This window comes from Palaemon carinicauda, chromosome 9 (assembly GCF_036898095.1).
Source record: "Palaemon carinicauda isolate YSFRI2023 chromosome 9, ASM3689809v2, whole genome shotgun sequence".
Taxonomy (NCBI): Eukaryota; Metazoa; Arthropoda; class Malacostraca; order Decapoda; family Palaemonidae; genus Palaemon; species Palaemon carinicauda.
In genome coordinates this window covers 61,013,959-61,031,993 of record NC_090733.1, presented here as the reverse complement: position 1 = coordinate 61,031,993, position 18,035 = coordinate 61,013,959, and the positions used below count along the sequence as shown (strand labels likewise).

Below are 18,035 nucleotides of genomic sequence, written 5' to 3'. Positions count from 1 at the left end.
CCACTATTTGCTGCAACAACAGACCCCAAGTACTTAAACTAATCCACCTCCTCAAGTAACTCTCCATTCAACATGACATTCAACTTCGCACCACCTTTCCTTCTCGTACATCTTATAACCTTACTCTTACCCACATTAACTTCCGACTTCCTTTTCTCATATACCTTTCCAAATTCTGTCACTAATCGGCCAAGCTTCTCTTCCACGTCTGCAATCAGTACAGTATCATCCGCAAACAACAACTGATTTACCTCCCATTCATGATCATTCTCATCTACCAGTTTCTATCCTCGTCCAAGCACTCGAGCATTCACCTCTCTCACCACTCCAGCAACATACAAGTTAAACATCCATGGTGACATAACACATCCCTGTCTCAGCCTCACTCTCACCGGAAACCAATCACTCACTTCATTTCCTATCCTAACACATGCTTTATTACCTTTGTAGAAACTTTTCACTGTTTGCAACAACCTTCCACCCATTCCATATAACCTCATCATATTCCACAATGCTTCCATATCAATTCTCTCATATTCTTTCTCCAGATCCATAAATACAACATACACCTCCTTACCTTTCGCTAAATATTTCTCGCATATCTGCTTAACTTTAAAAATCCGATTCATACATCCCCTACCTCTTCTAAAACCACCCTGTACTTCTAAGATTTCATTCTCTATTTTATCCTTAATCCTATTAATCATTACTCTACCATACACTTTTCCAACGACACTCAACAAACTAATACCCCTGGAATTACAACACTCATGCACATCTCCTTTACCCTTATATAGTGGTACAATACATGCACAAACCCAATCTACTGGTGCCATTGACAACACAAAACACAAATTTAACAATCTCACCAACCATTCAAGTATAGTCACACCCCCCTCCTTCAACATCTCAGCTCTCTCACCATCCATAACTATTCTCGTTTCATCTAGTGCTCTCCTCACTTCCTCTCATATAATCTCTCTCTCATTCTCATCTCCCATCACGGACACCTCAACACCTGCAACAGCAATTATATCTGCCTCCCTATTATCCTGAACATTCAGGAATCTTTCAAAATATTCTGCCCTCTTTTCCTTGCCTCCTCTCCTTTTAACAACTTTCCATTTCCATCTTTCACTGTCTCTTCAATTCTCGAACCAGCCTTCCTTACTCTCTTTACTTCTTTCCAAAACTTCTTATTCTCTTCATATGAGTGACCCAATCCCTGACCCCACTTCAGGTCAGCCACCCTCTTTGCCTTACTTACCTTGCACTTAACTTCCACATTTTTCTTTGTATATCTTCCATACTTCTCTACACTATTACTCTGCAGTCATTCTGCAAATGCCCTCTTTTTCTCTTCCACTTTTACTTTCACTCCTTCATTCCACCATTAACTGCCCTTCCTCATGCTGCCTCCAACAAATTTCTTACCCCACACATCAATTGCAATCTCAACAAAATTTCCTTTTACTAACTTCCACTCCTCTAAATTACCAGTTTCTCTTACTTTCACTGTCATATGCCATTTTCAACCTTTCTTGGTATTGACTTTTTACCTCCGGTTTTTTTTAACTCTTCAACCCTTTTACATTCCCCCACTCTATTCCCCTACTCTTTTGCTACAACTAATGTTCCTTCCTCCAAAAAATGATCAGACATACCGTTAGCCATACCCCTAAACACGTGCATGTCTTTCAATCTTCCAAACATTCTTTTAGTTATCAACACATAATCCATTAACGCCCTTTCTACCACTCATCCATTTGCCACTCTTACCCATGTATACTTGTTTTTATCTTTCTTTTTGAAAAAGCTGGAACTTATCACAATCTCTTGCTCAACACATATCTACCAGTCTCTCACCACTCTCATTTTCACCGGGTATGCCATACTTCCCAATGACACCTTCTACCTCTCCAGTGCCCACTCTAGCATTTAAATCACCCATGACAACTGCATAATTCCTTCTACCGAGTCCCTTTGCACACCTAATTAATTCATTCCAGAACTCATTTTGCTCTTCTTCACTTTTCTCACAACCTGGCCCATATGCACTAACAAAAGCCCAACCTAACCCTTACCCATATTAACCTAGATGATATCTCCTTCCATTCCACCACTTTACCTGTCATCCATTCACTCAGCAATAAAGCCATACCCTCTCTTGCTCTTCCCCTTTCGATACCAGACACTCTACCAGTCACTTCACCAAACATCACTTCACCCTTCCCTTTTTATCTTTGTCTCACACAGAGTCAATATATCCATCCTTCTATTCCTAAACATACTTCCAATCTCACATTTTTTACTCGCTATCGTACTACATCCATGCACATTCAGACACCCCAAAACTAGAGTGCGGGGAGCAGTCACTCTTCCCCCAGCTCCACCTCTTCGATGTCTCACAGGAGTATATAATACAGGAGAGGGGGTTCTAATAATAAAGTACTGCATGACAAGGTAAACATATTGCCTTCTAAGGCTCTGCCACTGTATATTAGAACTGGGTCATTCCCCATTTATGTGCAGCCTTTGTCCCCCATTACCAACAATAGTACTAATCTCTCTCAGGCCATGTCCTTGCCTGATTTGATGGAGATTCCACCTGAAACCAAGTTACCAGGTGCACCTTTACTGGGGAAGGTGCAAAGACCTGGTAGCTCACCGTCTATTAATCGGAAAAGAGAGAGACCTCCATCTCTCTCGGCCCCTTCCATAAGAAATATCAAGATTATGACGTCAAATAAATATGATGCTTTGTCTGTTGATGTTTGCGATCAACTGGAAGTCATTTTAAATAAATCGGAAATTCAAGTTGAGGTACACCATCCCCCTCAACAATTAGATAAAAAAGACAAAAAGAAAATCATAAATGCAAAACCCAATCTATCAAGACCCTGTTCAATAAAACCAACCACCTGGAAATAGTGTTAGTTCAAAAACTGCTAATGGGAAGACTCCATCCAAGGGGTCTACAAAAATATAAACCATAGTTTTTCCTCCACTTTGCAATGGAATTGTCAGGGTTTAAGGGCCAAATATAAAGAACTTATGCTCCTAATTCATGAGGATTCTCCCATAATTATATGTCTATAGGAGAGCAAACTTGATCTTAATACTCCTTGTCTTCACAAATATATTGGTTATAGGAGACCTTATGATCACCAAGTGGGGAGCCATGGCGGAAGTCTCATATACGTTCGCCGTCTTGATTAGAGAATGCCTTGATGAATTCATTGAGTTTCAGCACGGCATATCATTCTCGTGTTGAAACTTGGTGACGGGCAGGAGGGCTCTCGAACTTGGAGAACTTGGTCCCCCCCCCCCCCCAGTTAGAATCTAAGTTTCTCTCTCTTTTTGTTCCTCTTAATATTACTTCGACCCTCTCCTAATTTTATAAACTTTCATGTTGCTGTCCCAACTCTATGAGTAAAATTTCCCATATTTATGTGTAAATATGTACATATATTTGAATTTGTCTTTTTTTTTTTTTTTGAATGGCGTGGATGTTTCTATGTCAGTTATTGCTGCTTGCTTTGATGAATGGGAGGTGGTGTCACGGTTGGGAGGTATTTGCGTTCAAAGCTATATGCGGGAGTATTGGATGATCTCAGGCATCTCAAAGATGGTTTGGACCTTTTAGGTGGAACTATTCTCAAGTGTTGGGTCTTCGAATTCCAGGGGATCCAATGCTTGGGGTAGAACTCTCGGCTTTTGGCTGGAAGCCCGTCATTGCAGATATGGGGAGGATGATTCCATAGTTTCTCGGTCTCAGTCCTAACAGGCGGGTTCAGCTTACACCTGTGACTCTATATCTGTTTTGATGGTATCCTTCGTGTAGGATATGGAGTGGACCATCTGGGAAGTATACTCTCATTGTACCGATAGTGGAGAGTGCAAATTTCCTTTCTGACGTGTGATGGTCTAATATTCTCGAGCAGGTAAATCAAACTAATCCCTTTCTCCCTCTCAACCTCATCTAATGGATTCTTTAAGCAACGAATCCCCATCCCCTGGATACGCTGACTCTCCACCGGCACTGTTGACGACGTCTGCTAATTAAATTAAGGACAGTTCAGTTGACAACCTTGGATAAAAATAGGACCCCTCCACTAATGTTTTAAAACCAATTAAGTCGGGTAACAAAGGAAAACTTTGAATCCTTCATGTCACCCAAATTCCAATAGATACTGTACTGATTATGATACGATATATAAAGCATTTAAATGCTACGGAGTGACAAAAGAAATAAGAATGAAACTCAAAAATAAAAAACTGGTATTCATGTATATCTTATAATAATCATGAAGAAGCATTTAATGCAATATATAACATCAATAATAGTAAAATTAATAACTTGAATGTCATGGGTGCGCTATGTGATAAGATACCAAACAATTTTTGATGTATATAGACCTGCTGACTGGTTTGAAAAAGATGTTGATATAACTATGCTTCCTAAGAGAAAGCTAAAACCACCAATGTGACTTATTGCCAAGCCTAAAAGGAGTAATGGGTATTATTTTAAAATTGGCAAACTAATTCAGAAAAAGGTAGGAACTGTTGCACCAGGTGATATATCTTGCTTTGGGAAAAATATCTTCTAATCCATGGAAAATCATGCACGCAATCAGTAATACTGTCTAACCTCAAGACAAGTAGTGATGATGATATGTTAGATGTCAATCCCCACCTAAATTTTAGTTACAGAAGGGGAGTAGTCTTCAATAAAGATCTGTATAAATTTACAGAAGAGGAAATACTGGTCATGTGTCCATTAACGGTGTGGAAAGTGCATAAGATTCCTGGGACGTCAATGATTATCCTTACTTTCCAGGATGCCGATGTGCCTTAACACATTGTTATTGAAAATGAAAGAATTAAAGTTTGACCTTTCAAACAAAAGCCCTTACAATGTTTTCAGTGTTCCAAATTTGGACACCCTTCCTAAGTTTGTAAAAATGAAAAAATGTGTAGAATCTGTTCCAGACCTTATCATGGAGACTGTACACTTGAGGACAGCTGTTTGAACTGGAACTCAAACCATAAATCCACTGATAGGAGCTGCGAGATTTATAAATTTGAAGAAGCTGCCCTCAACAAATCCAGCGTAGAACACATAAGTGTGGGACATGCCAAAAGACTACTGAATAAACCAAACAGGTATGCAAAGGCATTGAAATCAAGAGATAATATACCGCAGGAGACCAAACTCGCATAGTGCTGCCAGTAATTCCAAGAAAAGAAATACATGATCTAATGTGAGGAAGGTTTTGCATGACAAGGTAAGCATATTGCCTTCCAAGGGTTTGCCCCGATGTATTAAAACTGCGGCACTGCCCATTTCTATACAACCTTCACCCCCCATTACCAACAATAGTGCTAACCTCTCTCAGGCCATGTCCTTGCCTAATTTGATGGAGGTTCCACTTGAAACCAAGTTACCAGGTGCACTTGTGGTGGGGAAGGTGCAAAAATCTGGTAGCTCACCACTTATACTTCTGAAAAGAGAGAGATATCTGTCTCTCTCATCCCATTCCATAAGAAATATTACAGTTATGACATCAATTAAATATGATGTTTTTTCTGTTGATGTTTCTGATCAAACAGAAGACAATTTAAATACTGTATATCAGAAATTCAAGTTGAGGTCCACCATCCCCCTCAACAATTAGATCAAAAGGATGACAAGAAAATCACAAACAAAACCCAATTTATCAAGACCCTCTCTAATAAATCCACTGGGAAATTGTGTTAGATCAAAAATTGCTAATGGGAAGACTTCATCTGAAGGTTCTTCCAAAACATAAACCATTGTTTTGTTTTCTTCATTTTGCAATGGACAAGGTTTAAAGGCCAAATATGAAGAACTTAAGCTCTTAATTCACGAGCATTCCCCCATAATTGTATGTCTACAGGAGAGCAAGCTTAATGCTAATACCCCATGTCCTTGCGAATATATTAGCTATAGGACACCATATGATCACTGAGTTTGGAGCCATGGAGGAAGTCTCATATACGTTCATTGAGATGTTCCCAAATACCTTCACCTATTCGTACACCTCTGCAGGCCGTGGTTATACAGATTGATATAGGAAGAAAATATAACATCTGCTCGCTGTACTTGCCTTCAAATGAGAACATTTATGATGATTTAGTAGAAGTGATTCAACAGTTCCCTCAACCTTTTTTTTTTTAATGGAGATTTGAAAGGTAGACATCCTTTGTAAGGTGATGTTTTAGCAAACACCAGTTTGCAATATTATATCATCAATTGTGGAAAATGAGGATGTTGGACTCCTTAATACAGGAGAGCCCACACACTTCCATGTTCAGATAGGTACTTTGTCATGTATTGACCTTTCAATTGCAAGCTCTAACTGCTTTCTTGATTTTGATGGGAGGACATTAGATGATTGGCATACTAGTGATGATGCACCAATCATTATAAACACCAACAATGGTCCACCTTCACAAAGATCTCCACGATGGAATCTTGCCGCAGCAGACCGGGCTAGATTTTGTGAGCTAAGCAAAATTGAAGGAAATGCAGAACAGTTTAGAAATACTGATGATGCTATAGACTTACTGAATAGAACCCCTCATACAGCAGGAGTTGATTCAATTCCCAAAATAACAGGGTTATTGAAACGACGACCAGTCCTGTGGTGGTCTTCAGAACTAAATGCCCTGCACAGAGCCACAAGAAGGTTTTTAACTCGACTGCGCAGACACCGCACTGAGGATAATTTGATTATATACAAGAAATATAGAGCACTGTTCCATTGTGCCATGGAAGAAGCCAGGCGCCATTCGTGGGTATCTTTTGTTTCCTCCATTAACTGTAGAACACCACCATCCTGTGTGTAGGAAAGTAAAAAAGATAGTAGGCAAATTCACCCAAAATCTACCACCAGTGTTGAAGGTGAATGGTCAGTATGTGACTGGAGCAACCAAAGTAAGCAATGCCCTGGCTGACCATTTCTCAAATGTATCATGCAAGTGTGAAACAGCTCCTGGTCACCAGTATAGGAGCATTGAAGAAAAGAAAATTTTAAATTTTGCAACAGGAAGAGTCGTACAATTCTCCTTTTACAGAAAGAGTTTAATTTTGCACTTGCAAAGTTATTTATTTTAAGCATTATTAACTGAATATGGCATGAATTTAGTTATCCAAGTGTTTGGGAACTAGGCATTATTTATTCGAGCTGATATGGATGAGTTTTAAGTTTTCAACAAGCCAAACTACTATTGTACATTAAAGGTCAATGGATCCCATGTGCAGGTGAAACTAAATTTTTAAGATTGATTTTCGATTGTAGGTTTACATGGGTTCCTCACCTAAGGCATTAAAAGCTAAATGTCTTGAGGCTCTGGAATCTTTTAAAAGTATTTTCCCATACATTATGGGGGCAGATCGTAAAACTATTTTAAAATTATACAAGGCCTTATTTTTTTCAGAAATTAGTTATAGGTGTAAAATATACTCCTCAGCCACCCAAGCCAATTAAAGATAGATTCAATACATCATGCTGGTATTAGATTGTCCACAGAAGCGTTTAGAACCTCACCTATCCCAAGTTTCCTTGTTGATGCTGGAGAGTTACCTCTAGACCATTACCGAATGTCTTCTATTATTCTGTAGTGGTTTAGATTGCAAAGACTCCCTAATTCTTTAGCCTTTCGGACTGCTAGCCTTGTAAGGCACTCAACATACTTTGAGTTGCACTCAAAATCTCCTGATTCTTCTGGCTTTTGGGTGAAAGAATTATTAAACAGGCTTGATATAATAAGAAGTAAGGTTCTTCCATTTAAGATATCATCACCCCCTCAGTGGAAATTGCCAGAGATGTCTTTTTGTAAATATTTTATTGGTGTTAAGAAAAAAGTGACTGAATTAGAAGCTAAGTCTCTTTTTATGGAACATGTTGAAAAACATAGGGAATCAACTTTTATATATAAACTGATGGCTCCAAATCTGATGCTGGCATTAGATTTGGAGTATATGATAGTTTTTTTAACTGTAGAGGTGCACTTCCTACAATAACTTCCATAATTCCTGCTGAATTATATGGTATACTAACTGCTATTGAGAAATAGAGTTAAATGAGGAGGGCAATTTTACCTTTTATAGTGTCCTTCAAGCTTTAAAAGGTTTTAATTCTAGTAACCCTTTAAGATGGCTGAGATCATCCAATGCTCTCACATACAGTATAGCTTTGAGCACAAATACCTCCCAACTGTGACACCTCCTCCCATTCATCAAAGCAGGCAGTAATAACGGATATAGAAACATCCACACCATAAAAGAAAAAAAAAATTAATTCATTTATATGTACATACAGTAGAACCTCTACATAGGATTGCCTTTAACATACGATTGTTCCAACATCCAAAGTAAAATTTGATTGAATTCTCGTCTCGACACCCGACGTCTTGCTCCAATATCCGACATCCGACGTAGACCGTACGCGGTCGTAGTTTCTTGTTTACGCCGATAGACGGCAGCACATCGGAGAGACGCCAGTGAGCGTCGCGTCGATCAGTTCTCTGTTCTCGTGTGCATCGTGTGGTTGTAGTCTATTTGGTCTGTTTTTAACAGTGCTTATTATCTTCCTTTTTTCACATTTAATATTTTATTTTATGTATAATCATGGGTCCTAAGAACCTTTTTTTTGGTACAGGTATTAGTAGTGGTGAGAAAAGGAAGAAGGCAATGCTTTCATTAGAATTGAAGCAAGAAATTATAGAAAAAAATGAGCGCGGTATGCATGTGAGTGATCTGGCTAAACCATATGGCCGGAATATGTCTACGATCTCGACGATTATCAAGCAGAAGGCAGCCATTAAAAGAGTCAAACCAAGCAAAGAAAACTAAGATTGAAGTGAGTGAAGGTGATGAAAATTAAAAATCAGAAAGAAAAAAATTTAAGAAAATATAAAATATGAAAATTAAATAAAAATAGATAAGCCAAGTTAGGCTAAAGTTCACGTAGTGTAAGTTAGAGTAAGTTACGGTACGTTATCGCAGTCTCCATCTCTACCTCCTCTCTGACTGTCCGTCTCCTGAGCAGCAAAGCCTACACCTGCGTTGGCCTGTCACTAAGGTAAAGGGACAATAAAAACACCTTTTTTTATTTATTTCTTTATAATTATTCTTTTTTACATCTCTATTATATAATGCAATTGTATTATTGTTATGTGTAATTATGAGTAGTAATTATTAAGGAGTTATCTTAGGTTTTTGGGCTGTAGAACAAATGATACAAATTACAGTGTATTCTTATGGGAATATTCGTTCCAACATACTGTCGTTTTAACATACGAAGCAGGTCCCGGAACGAATTAAGATCGTATGTAGAGGTTCCACTGTATTTACACATATACATATGGGAAATTTTACTCATAGAGTTGGGACAGCATCACAAAAGAAAGTTTATAGAATTAGGAGAAGGTCAAAGTAATATTAAAATGAAGAAAAAGATGAGAGAGAGAGAGAGAGAGAGAGAGAGAGAGAGAGAGAGAGAGAGATTTGAACTGGGGAAGCAATTTCCCCAAGTTCGAGAATCCTCTTGTCCGTCACCAAGTTTCATCACAGGAATGATATGCCGTGCTGAAGCTCAGTGACTTCATTAAGGCATTCTTGATATAGGGGTGTAAGGTACTTCCATTTAAGATATCATCAACCTCTCCGGGGAAATTATCAGAGATATCTTTTTGTGAATATTTTAATGGTGTTAAGAAAAAAAAAACATGACTGAATTAGAAGCTAGGTCGCCTTTATGGAACTTGTTAAAGAACATAGGTAATCAACTTCTATATATACCAATGGCTCCAAATCTGATGCTGGCATTGAATTTGGAGTACATAGTAGTTCTTTAAACTGTAGAGGTGCACTTCCTCCAATATCTTCCACATTTACTGCTGAATTATATGGCATATTAACCGCTATTGAGAAAATAGCGTTAAAAGAGGAGGGGAATTTTACCATTTACAGTATAGTGATTCAAGAAGTGTCCCTCAAGGTTTAGAAGGTCTTAATTCTAGTAACCCTTTAGTTTTAAAGATTTTTGAGTGGATTTTAATTATTGGCCTAGAAGGTATAACAGTTCGATTTTGCTGGATTCCGGCACATGTAGGTGTGTCTGGAAATGAAGAGACAGATTCACTGGCAAGGAGTGCTGCAGCCGAGTTGCTACCAAGAAGGTATCCCATTCTCTGTAATGATTTTTTACCAGCAATTAAGAATTCTATTTATAACAATTAGCAACAGCATTGGGATAGTTTAACCGAAAATATGATGAGAGCAATTGCAATTGTCATATCTCCTTGGAGATATGATGGGATGCCGCAAAAATGGGAGACGAGTTTTGGCTGGCTGGTCAACACCAACCCTATTGCGATGACAGTGAGGCATTTCTTGACTGAATGACCCACTTATAGCACAGAAAGAAATAGATGTCTGTTTGAGGCTCAGGGTGAAGATGGCAGGTTCATCCTTGCCAAGATCCTTGGAGATGATGTGTCGTACAATGCTAGTGGCATTTTTAAATTTATATCAGAAGCAGGTCTTCATAATGCTATTTAATTTCTTTAACATAATTACTTTTCTGGTCTTAATTGAATATTCTTTTAATCTTTATTTATAATAAACGATATCAGTGTCAATGACCTTCGATGTTAAGATGCCAGAGAACTTCAAATCATTCATTCATTAGGTTGCAAAGCCTTCCAAATTCTTTAGCCTTTCAGACTGCAAGCCTTGTAAGGCATTGTAGATATTTTGAATTGCTCCCAGAATCTCCTCAACCGTATGGTTTTTGGCTGAAACAATTATTAAAATCTTGATATAATTAGAAGTAAGGTGCTTCCATTTCAGATATCATCAACCCTTCTGTGAAAATTACCTGAGATGTCTTTTTGTAAATATTTCATTGGTGCTAAAAAGAATATGATTGACTTGAAAGCCAGGTCTATTTTCATGGAACATGCTGCAGAACATAGGTTAACAACTTTTTTGTATACTGATGGCTCCAAATCTGATGCTGAAATTGGATTTGGAGTACTTTATATAGTGATGGTTATAATTTTAGAGGTGCACTTCCTCTAACAGCTTCCATATTTACTGTTGAACTGTATGGCATACTAACTGCTATTAAGAAAATAGTGTCATCGGAGGAGGACGGTATTTTACCATTTTTAGTCGGTTTGTATTGTTAGGAAAAATGCAAATTACCATCAAATATGTCTTGTCAACCAGCACTGCTTTCTATTTAGAACATTTTCACTTTTGTAATTTTCTTTCATCTCCTAATTTCAGACTGATGAACAAGAAGTAATCAACTTCTTGCTGACAACAGAAATAATACCCCTGTGCTTGCGAATCATGGAATCGGGATCAGAGCTGAGTAAAACGGTAGCAACCTTCATCCTCCAGAAGATTCTTTTGGATGAAACTGGACTGAACTATATCTGTCAGGTGCGTTTAATTTTTCCGTAGTTTTTGTGATTTAGAATGTGTAGTTGAGTATTGTTACTCATTACTCAAAATTATAGAATTACAGTACTGTTCAAATTCTTGGTATTTACACCTATAATTTAGGCCAATGAATTTGTGATATTTGTAGTATGATGGTTAATTTGTTCTATTTCTATGAATCTTCCTTGATGTTCATATTGCTTCTTTTCTAAAAGCTTCGTTCATCAACATTTACTTCAAAAAATTGAAAAAAATTCCCATTTTCTTTCCCTGCCATAGACACTTGCCTCAAATAAAGTAATGAGCTGCATTAGAAGTTAATGGCAAGAAGCAAAGCTGTGAAGTGCTAGAGGCTCTATTTTTTCAGTCTTTGCCATATTGGGTTGACATACTCCTTCCTCCAGATTGTTAGGCGAGTTAGGGCATCTTAAGGGTAGGCTCCACCTTGAATGGGTGCCAATCGTAAAATATATTTCCCAAAAATACACTAATCAAGACACGCTAATGAAATTTTCAGGCATTATTAGCACTATAATAAGGCATATCCTCTGTAAGTTTTATCATCCTACAGGGAAAATTAAGGATTTTATGAATAAAAATGTGAAAATCGGAGCTAGCGACCTAATGTTATTTGGTGACCAGTGAGAAACTACTGTCTTGAATTGAAATTCGCTCTGTTATTATGTTTGTTTATCCCTTGGAACAAGCACACAAAGTTTTATCAAAATCGAACAGTAAATAAGCACGCAGCAAGAAAAAAACGAGCAATAACTTTAGTGAAAGCCAAGCCGATGATGGTGGGAAACCTAGAAATAAATATTCACCAAAAATTAAAGTCTCGATTTAGGGAAAAAACCTTCTGTGTTTTTGTAGGTATTATGTCACTTGATAGCCTAAAACATCTAAATATTATATTACTTAAGGCATAAGAGCAGGACAAGCAAAGAAATACACCCCTCTCCCGAAAAAGAAAAAACGAGAAATTACGATTTTTGTCTGATGACAGAAATATTGGATATAAAATCATAGTCACCCTGAGCCCATTTTCTTTGATGTCACTGATATGAGAAAACGACTTTGAATAGTTTTTAAGGGGTAAACTATAAAAATTAGACAATTACTAATGATATTTCTTATTTTTACTATTAACATAAGGGGGGCGTTGATGTCCATGGGGGGCATTATAGAGGCTGGAGATGAATTCTACACATATCACGGCCTTCTGATAGGCAAAAGGAAGACTTTTAGCAAAGAAAAAAAAATTGGCAAAAATCACCCTCGTAAGATGGAGACTTAAGATGTCGTCTTCTGGATTTGTTGCCAATTGTTATATTGATTGTCCAAGTGAATTTCTTGTCTTGTGTCGGGGGAAAATAATGTAATTTAAATAACTATTGTATAGAGTGCTAATGCCCCCATTGATTTTCCTATGGAAAAATATGTTTGTGCCATCACTCAATACAAACCCTTCACTATTTGTTGGGGATAATACTTTCGGCGAAGTTGAAAGACGAGCAATAAGATTTTTAGTGCGGGATAACTACCCCAACCACTAGTTAGCGGGAGGAATCGGCCGTAGCTGGCCACCCCGCTCACTCACACACCTGGGCTGAGCACCCACTTTGCTTCTTGGCTCGGTAGAGAGTGGATGTTACCGCTCTTTGCCAGCTTAAACCTGACTCGCCATTTGATTGTTTTGTAGTTAAATCTGTTTTTCTTAAACTTATGCTTTCGTTTTAAATGTATGAAAACACTCTTGTAATGTTTTTATATAGTATATATATTGAAGCTTTTCTATACAGTGAATATTGCTGTTTGTGTGACAGCATAGTGCAGCAGGTTCTCAAGGGTGGAGACCCTTCTCTTATGGTCTCCTTCCCCCGCCATACAATCCGTAGGCTGATGGCCTCCCGAGATCTCGTCCTCCTCCGCAGTGTAGTCGTCATTGTGTTGATGCTCTGTCTCTGAGTCCCGGAGCTTGACTTTGGTTTTGCTCTCCCTCGCTGACAATTATGGCAGCAGAATGATTATTTTTAATTTTTTCATACGGTTCTTACGCTGCTGCTCTCCTTTTCACGACGATGATTGCCGGCAAAGGAAGTGCGCAATTATTATGTTTCTGTTCTCTCGGGGATACTTTTCCCTTTCCGCGGGTTAGGTGATCCTCCCAAGGTTTTTCTTTCATAATTTTTATTTTTTTCCTCAGATAACAATGGTGTTCTTCTTCATTCGGCTGAATCAGCTGACGTAGAAGATCAGAGCCTTTCGTTCCTGTGGAACCTGCTGTACCTGCACCGGCACAGTCTTGCACTTGTGGCAGCTCCTGATCAGCTCACAGGTTATGACCTTTCCCTTGCGAGGACGGGGGCCTGTTAAGAGTGATACAGTCTCTGCAACACTCTTCTGCTTCTCCTTCGTTCCTCTTGCTCAAGCGTATGATTGAGTGATACTGGGTTCCTTCTTGTGTTCTAGTTGGGGGATCCCTAAGGGGTGATCCCAGAAACTAACAGGTAGCACTCGATGCTGACCTTCAACTTGAACAAGGATAATTGACGGAAGCAGAGCGCGCTGCCATGTGGTCTGTCTCCAGGGGTTGGACAACTTTACCTTCTGGTGAGTCATTGTCCCCAGAAATTGTGCTGCTCTCCCTTCTGAAAAATGTGAATTCTTCATATTATCCAAATCTCAATAGATACTAATTACGATGAGCTATATAGAGTATTTAAAAGTTAAGGAAAGATATTGGAGATAAGAATGAAACTTCAAGGGGATAAATGGGATTCAGTGCTATCTTATAATAGTCATGGTGAAGCATTTAATGCCATAATTAACATTATGCATGTTAAATTTAATTACAGTATATAAATATTAACGGTGCTTTGTGTGATGAGGTACCACCACACTTGGACGTATACAGGCCTGGCGACTGTTGTGAAAAAGATGTTGATGTAGGCAAACCCTCCCAAAGAAAGCCAAACTACCAATGTGGCTTGTTGGGGAGCCTAAAGTGAGTATAGGGAATTTTTTTAAAATTTGTAAATTTTTACAGAAAAAAAGTAGAAACCATTGCTGCAGGTGATATATTTTACTTTGGAAAAGATAATTTCCTCATCCATGCCAAATCATCCACACGGTCTGTCATATTATCTAACCTAAAAACGAGTAGTGACAATGTTAAATTAATGTCAAACCCCACCTAAATTTTAGTTATGGAAGGGGAGTAGTTTTCAATAAAGACCTGTATGAATTTACAGAAGAGGAGATACTAGCCATGTGTCCATTAACAGTAAGGAGGGTGTTAAAGTTCCTGGAATATTGTTTGATTATCCTTACTTTCCAGGATGCTGATATACCTTTCTATATTGTTATTGAGAATAAAAGGATTAGAGTTCGACCTTTCAAACAGAAGCCACTACAGTGTTTCAAGTGTTTTAAATTCGGACACCCTTCTAAAGTTTGTAAAAATGAAGAAAATTGTAGCATTTGCTCCAAACCTTACCATGGAAAGTGTATACTTAAGGCTAAGTGTTTGAACTGCAACTCAAATCATAAATCCACCAATAGGAACTACGAGCTATGTAAGTTGGAAGAAGCTGCCCCCAACAAATCTAGTGTGGAACATATAAGTATAGGACATGCCAAAAGACTATTGAATAAACAAAACAGCTATGCAAAGGCATTGAAATCTAAAGGGAATTTACCACAGGAGATATCAAACCCACTTAGTACTGCCAGTAGTTCTAAGAAAAGAAATTCAACTTCTAATAATAAAGTACAGTACTTCATTTCAAGGTAAGCATTTTTCCTTTTGAGGCTTTGCCACATTGTATAAACACTAGGACATTGCCCATCTCTGTACAACTAACAAAAGTACTAACGTCTCTCAGGCCATGTCCTTACCTGATTCGATGTAGGTTCCACTTGAAACCAAGTTACCAGGTGCACCTGTAGTAGGGAAGGTGTAGAAACCTGGTAGTTTCCCACCAATTAATTGGAAAAGAGAGAGACCTCCATCCCTCTCGCTCCCTTCCATAAGAAACATTAAAGATATGACGTCAAATAAATATGAACGTTTGTCTGTTGATTTTTCTGATGAACCGGGAGACAGTATAAATAAATCGGAAATTCAAGTTGAGGTCCACCGTCCCCCACTATGATTAGATCAAAAGGCCAAAAATAAAATCACAAATGCAAAACTCAATCTATCAAGACCCTCTCTAATAAAACCATCGGGAAATTTTGTTAGATCAAATATGGTAATGGGAAGTCCAAAAATGAACCATAGTTTTTTCCTCCATTTTGCAATGGAATTGTCAAGATTTAAGGGCTAAATATGAAGAGCTTAAGCTCCTCATTCCTGAGCACTCCCCCCATATTATATGTGTCCTGCAGAGCAAACTTGATCATGATATTCCTTGTCCTCGCGAATATATTAGTCATAGGACACCATATGACCACTGAGTAGGGAGCCATGGCTGAGGTCTCATATATGTTCGTCTAGATGTTCCCCAAATATCTTTGTCTATACGTATACCTCTGCAGGCAGTGGTTGTACAGATTGATATAGGGAGAAATATACAATTTGCTCCTTCTACTTGCCTCCAAATGATAACATATTGTATGATAATTTTTTAGAGGTGACTCAACAACTCCCTTAAACTTTTCTTTTACTTGGAGATTTGAAAGGTAGACATCCTTTGTTGTGCGATGTTTTAGCCAACACGAGAGGCAATATTATATCATCAATTGTGGAAATGAGGATGTCGGACTCCTTAATACAGGAGAGCCCACGCTTTTATGTCCAGATAGGTACCTTGTCATGCATTGACTTATGTATCGCAATCTATAATTGCCTTCTTGATTTTGATTGGAGGACATCAGATGATTGGCATACTAGTGATCATGCACCAATTATTATAAACACCAACAATGGTCCACCATTACAAAGATTGCCACAATGGAATCTTGACATGGCAGACTAGGATAGATTGTGTGAGCTAAGGGTAATTGAATAGAATGCAGAATAGTTTGAAGGTGTTGATGATGCCATAGACTTAATAAATGGAACTCTTCATACAGCAGGAGTCAATTCAATTCCCAAAACACAAGGGTTATTGAAATGACGACCAATCCTGTGGTGGTCTTCAGAACTAATTGCCCTGCCACAAGAAGATCTTTAACTCAATTGGGCAGATGCCGTACCAAGGAGAATTTAATTATATAAAAGAAATATAGAGCACAGTTCCGTTGGCCATGAAAGAATCTAGGCACCGTTCTTACAAAATGAATGGCTGGACAGCTCAGATGATCCTCAGAGGTAGTCTACTAAGCAAAGTGGTAATTTTTCTGTTATTGGTGTCGTGGAAGGGGTATCTCTCCCCTCGATGCCTTTGTTCCAACTACAGTACAGCGGAGTTCTTTGTACACCTTCAGGAAAAAAGGCTTCTCTCGGTTTCATTAGTCGAAGGCTACCGCTCAGCCTTGAGTCCAGCCTTTAAACTGAAAGGAGTAGGTATATCCTCTTCGTTGGAACTTTCTCTACTCATACGTAGTTACGAGCTTACTTGTCCCTAGTTGGAACTCAGACCTCCTCCTTGGACCATGGTTTAGGTTGTTCAGTCTCTGAAGGGCCCCCCTCATGAATCGTTACGCCAGGCTTCAGATCGTCACCTCACATGGAAGACGGTGTTCCTTCTCGCTTTGGCCTCGGCCAAGAGAGTCCGTGAACTGCATGGTCTATCTTCTGACATCTCCCACTCTAGGAGATTGGGAGAATTAATCCACAGCTACGTCTCTGAGTTCATTGCTAAGACTCAGAATCTGGGTGTGCTGGACTCTAGGTTTGTCATATTCCGGATAGAGAGCCTTCATTCTGTTACCAAAGATCCAGGCCAACTATTACTTTGTCTAGTGAGAGTCTGAGGTGTTACTTAAATGAACGTTAGCAGCTCGCCCCTGTGTAAAAGCGCTTTTTGTTAGCATGGGGAAGGTCAAGAGGAGGGTCACAAGGAATACCATTTCCTCTTGAATCAGAAAAGTGATTATTATTATTATTATTATTATTATTATTATTATTATTATTATTATTATTATTATTATTTGCTAAGCTACAACCCGAATCGGAAAAGCGGGATGCTTTAAGCCCAGGGGCCCCAACAGATAAAATAGCCCAGTAAGGAAGGGAAAGAAGGAAAAATTAAATATTTGAAGAACAGCAATAACACTAAAATAATTACTTCCTATATTAACTATAAAAACTTTAACAAAACAAGAGGAAGCGAAATTAGATAGTATAGTGTGCTCGAGTGTACCCTCAAGCAAGAGAACTCTAACTCAAGACAATGGAAGACCATGGTACAAAGGCTATGGCACTACCCAAGACTAGAGAACAATGGTTTGATTTTAGAGTGTCCGTCTCCTAGAAGAGCTGCTTACCATAGCTAAAGAGTCTCTTCTACCCTTACCAAGAGGAAAGTAGCCACTGAACAATTACAGTGCAGTAGTTAACCCCTTGGGTAAAGAGGAATTGTTTGGTAATCTCAGTGTTGTCAGG

General features: G+C 38.5%; 1 protein-coding gene across 1 annotated transcript in view; it reads left to right on the top strand.

Annotated features, from left to right (window-relative positions):
- Positions 1-18,035, top strand: part of Rcd-1 (Required for cell differentiation 1) — a 271,308-nt gene that overhangs the window by 73,005 nt on the left and 180,268 nt on the right. Inside the window, exon 3 of the mRNA XM_068379545.1 lies at positions 11,324-11,482. Coding sequence (XP_068235646.1) covers positions 11,324-11,482 — 159 coding nt within the window. The remainder of the gene's footprint in view (positions 1-11,323; positions 11,483-18,035) is intronic.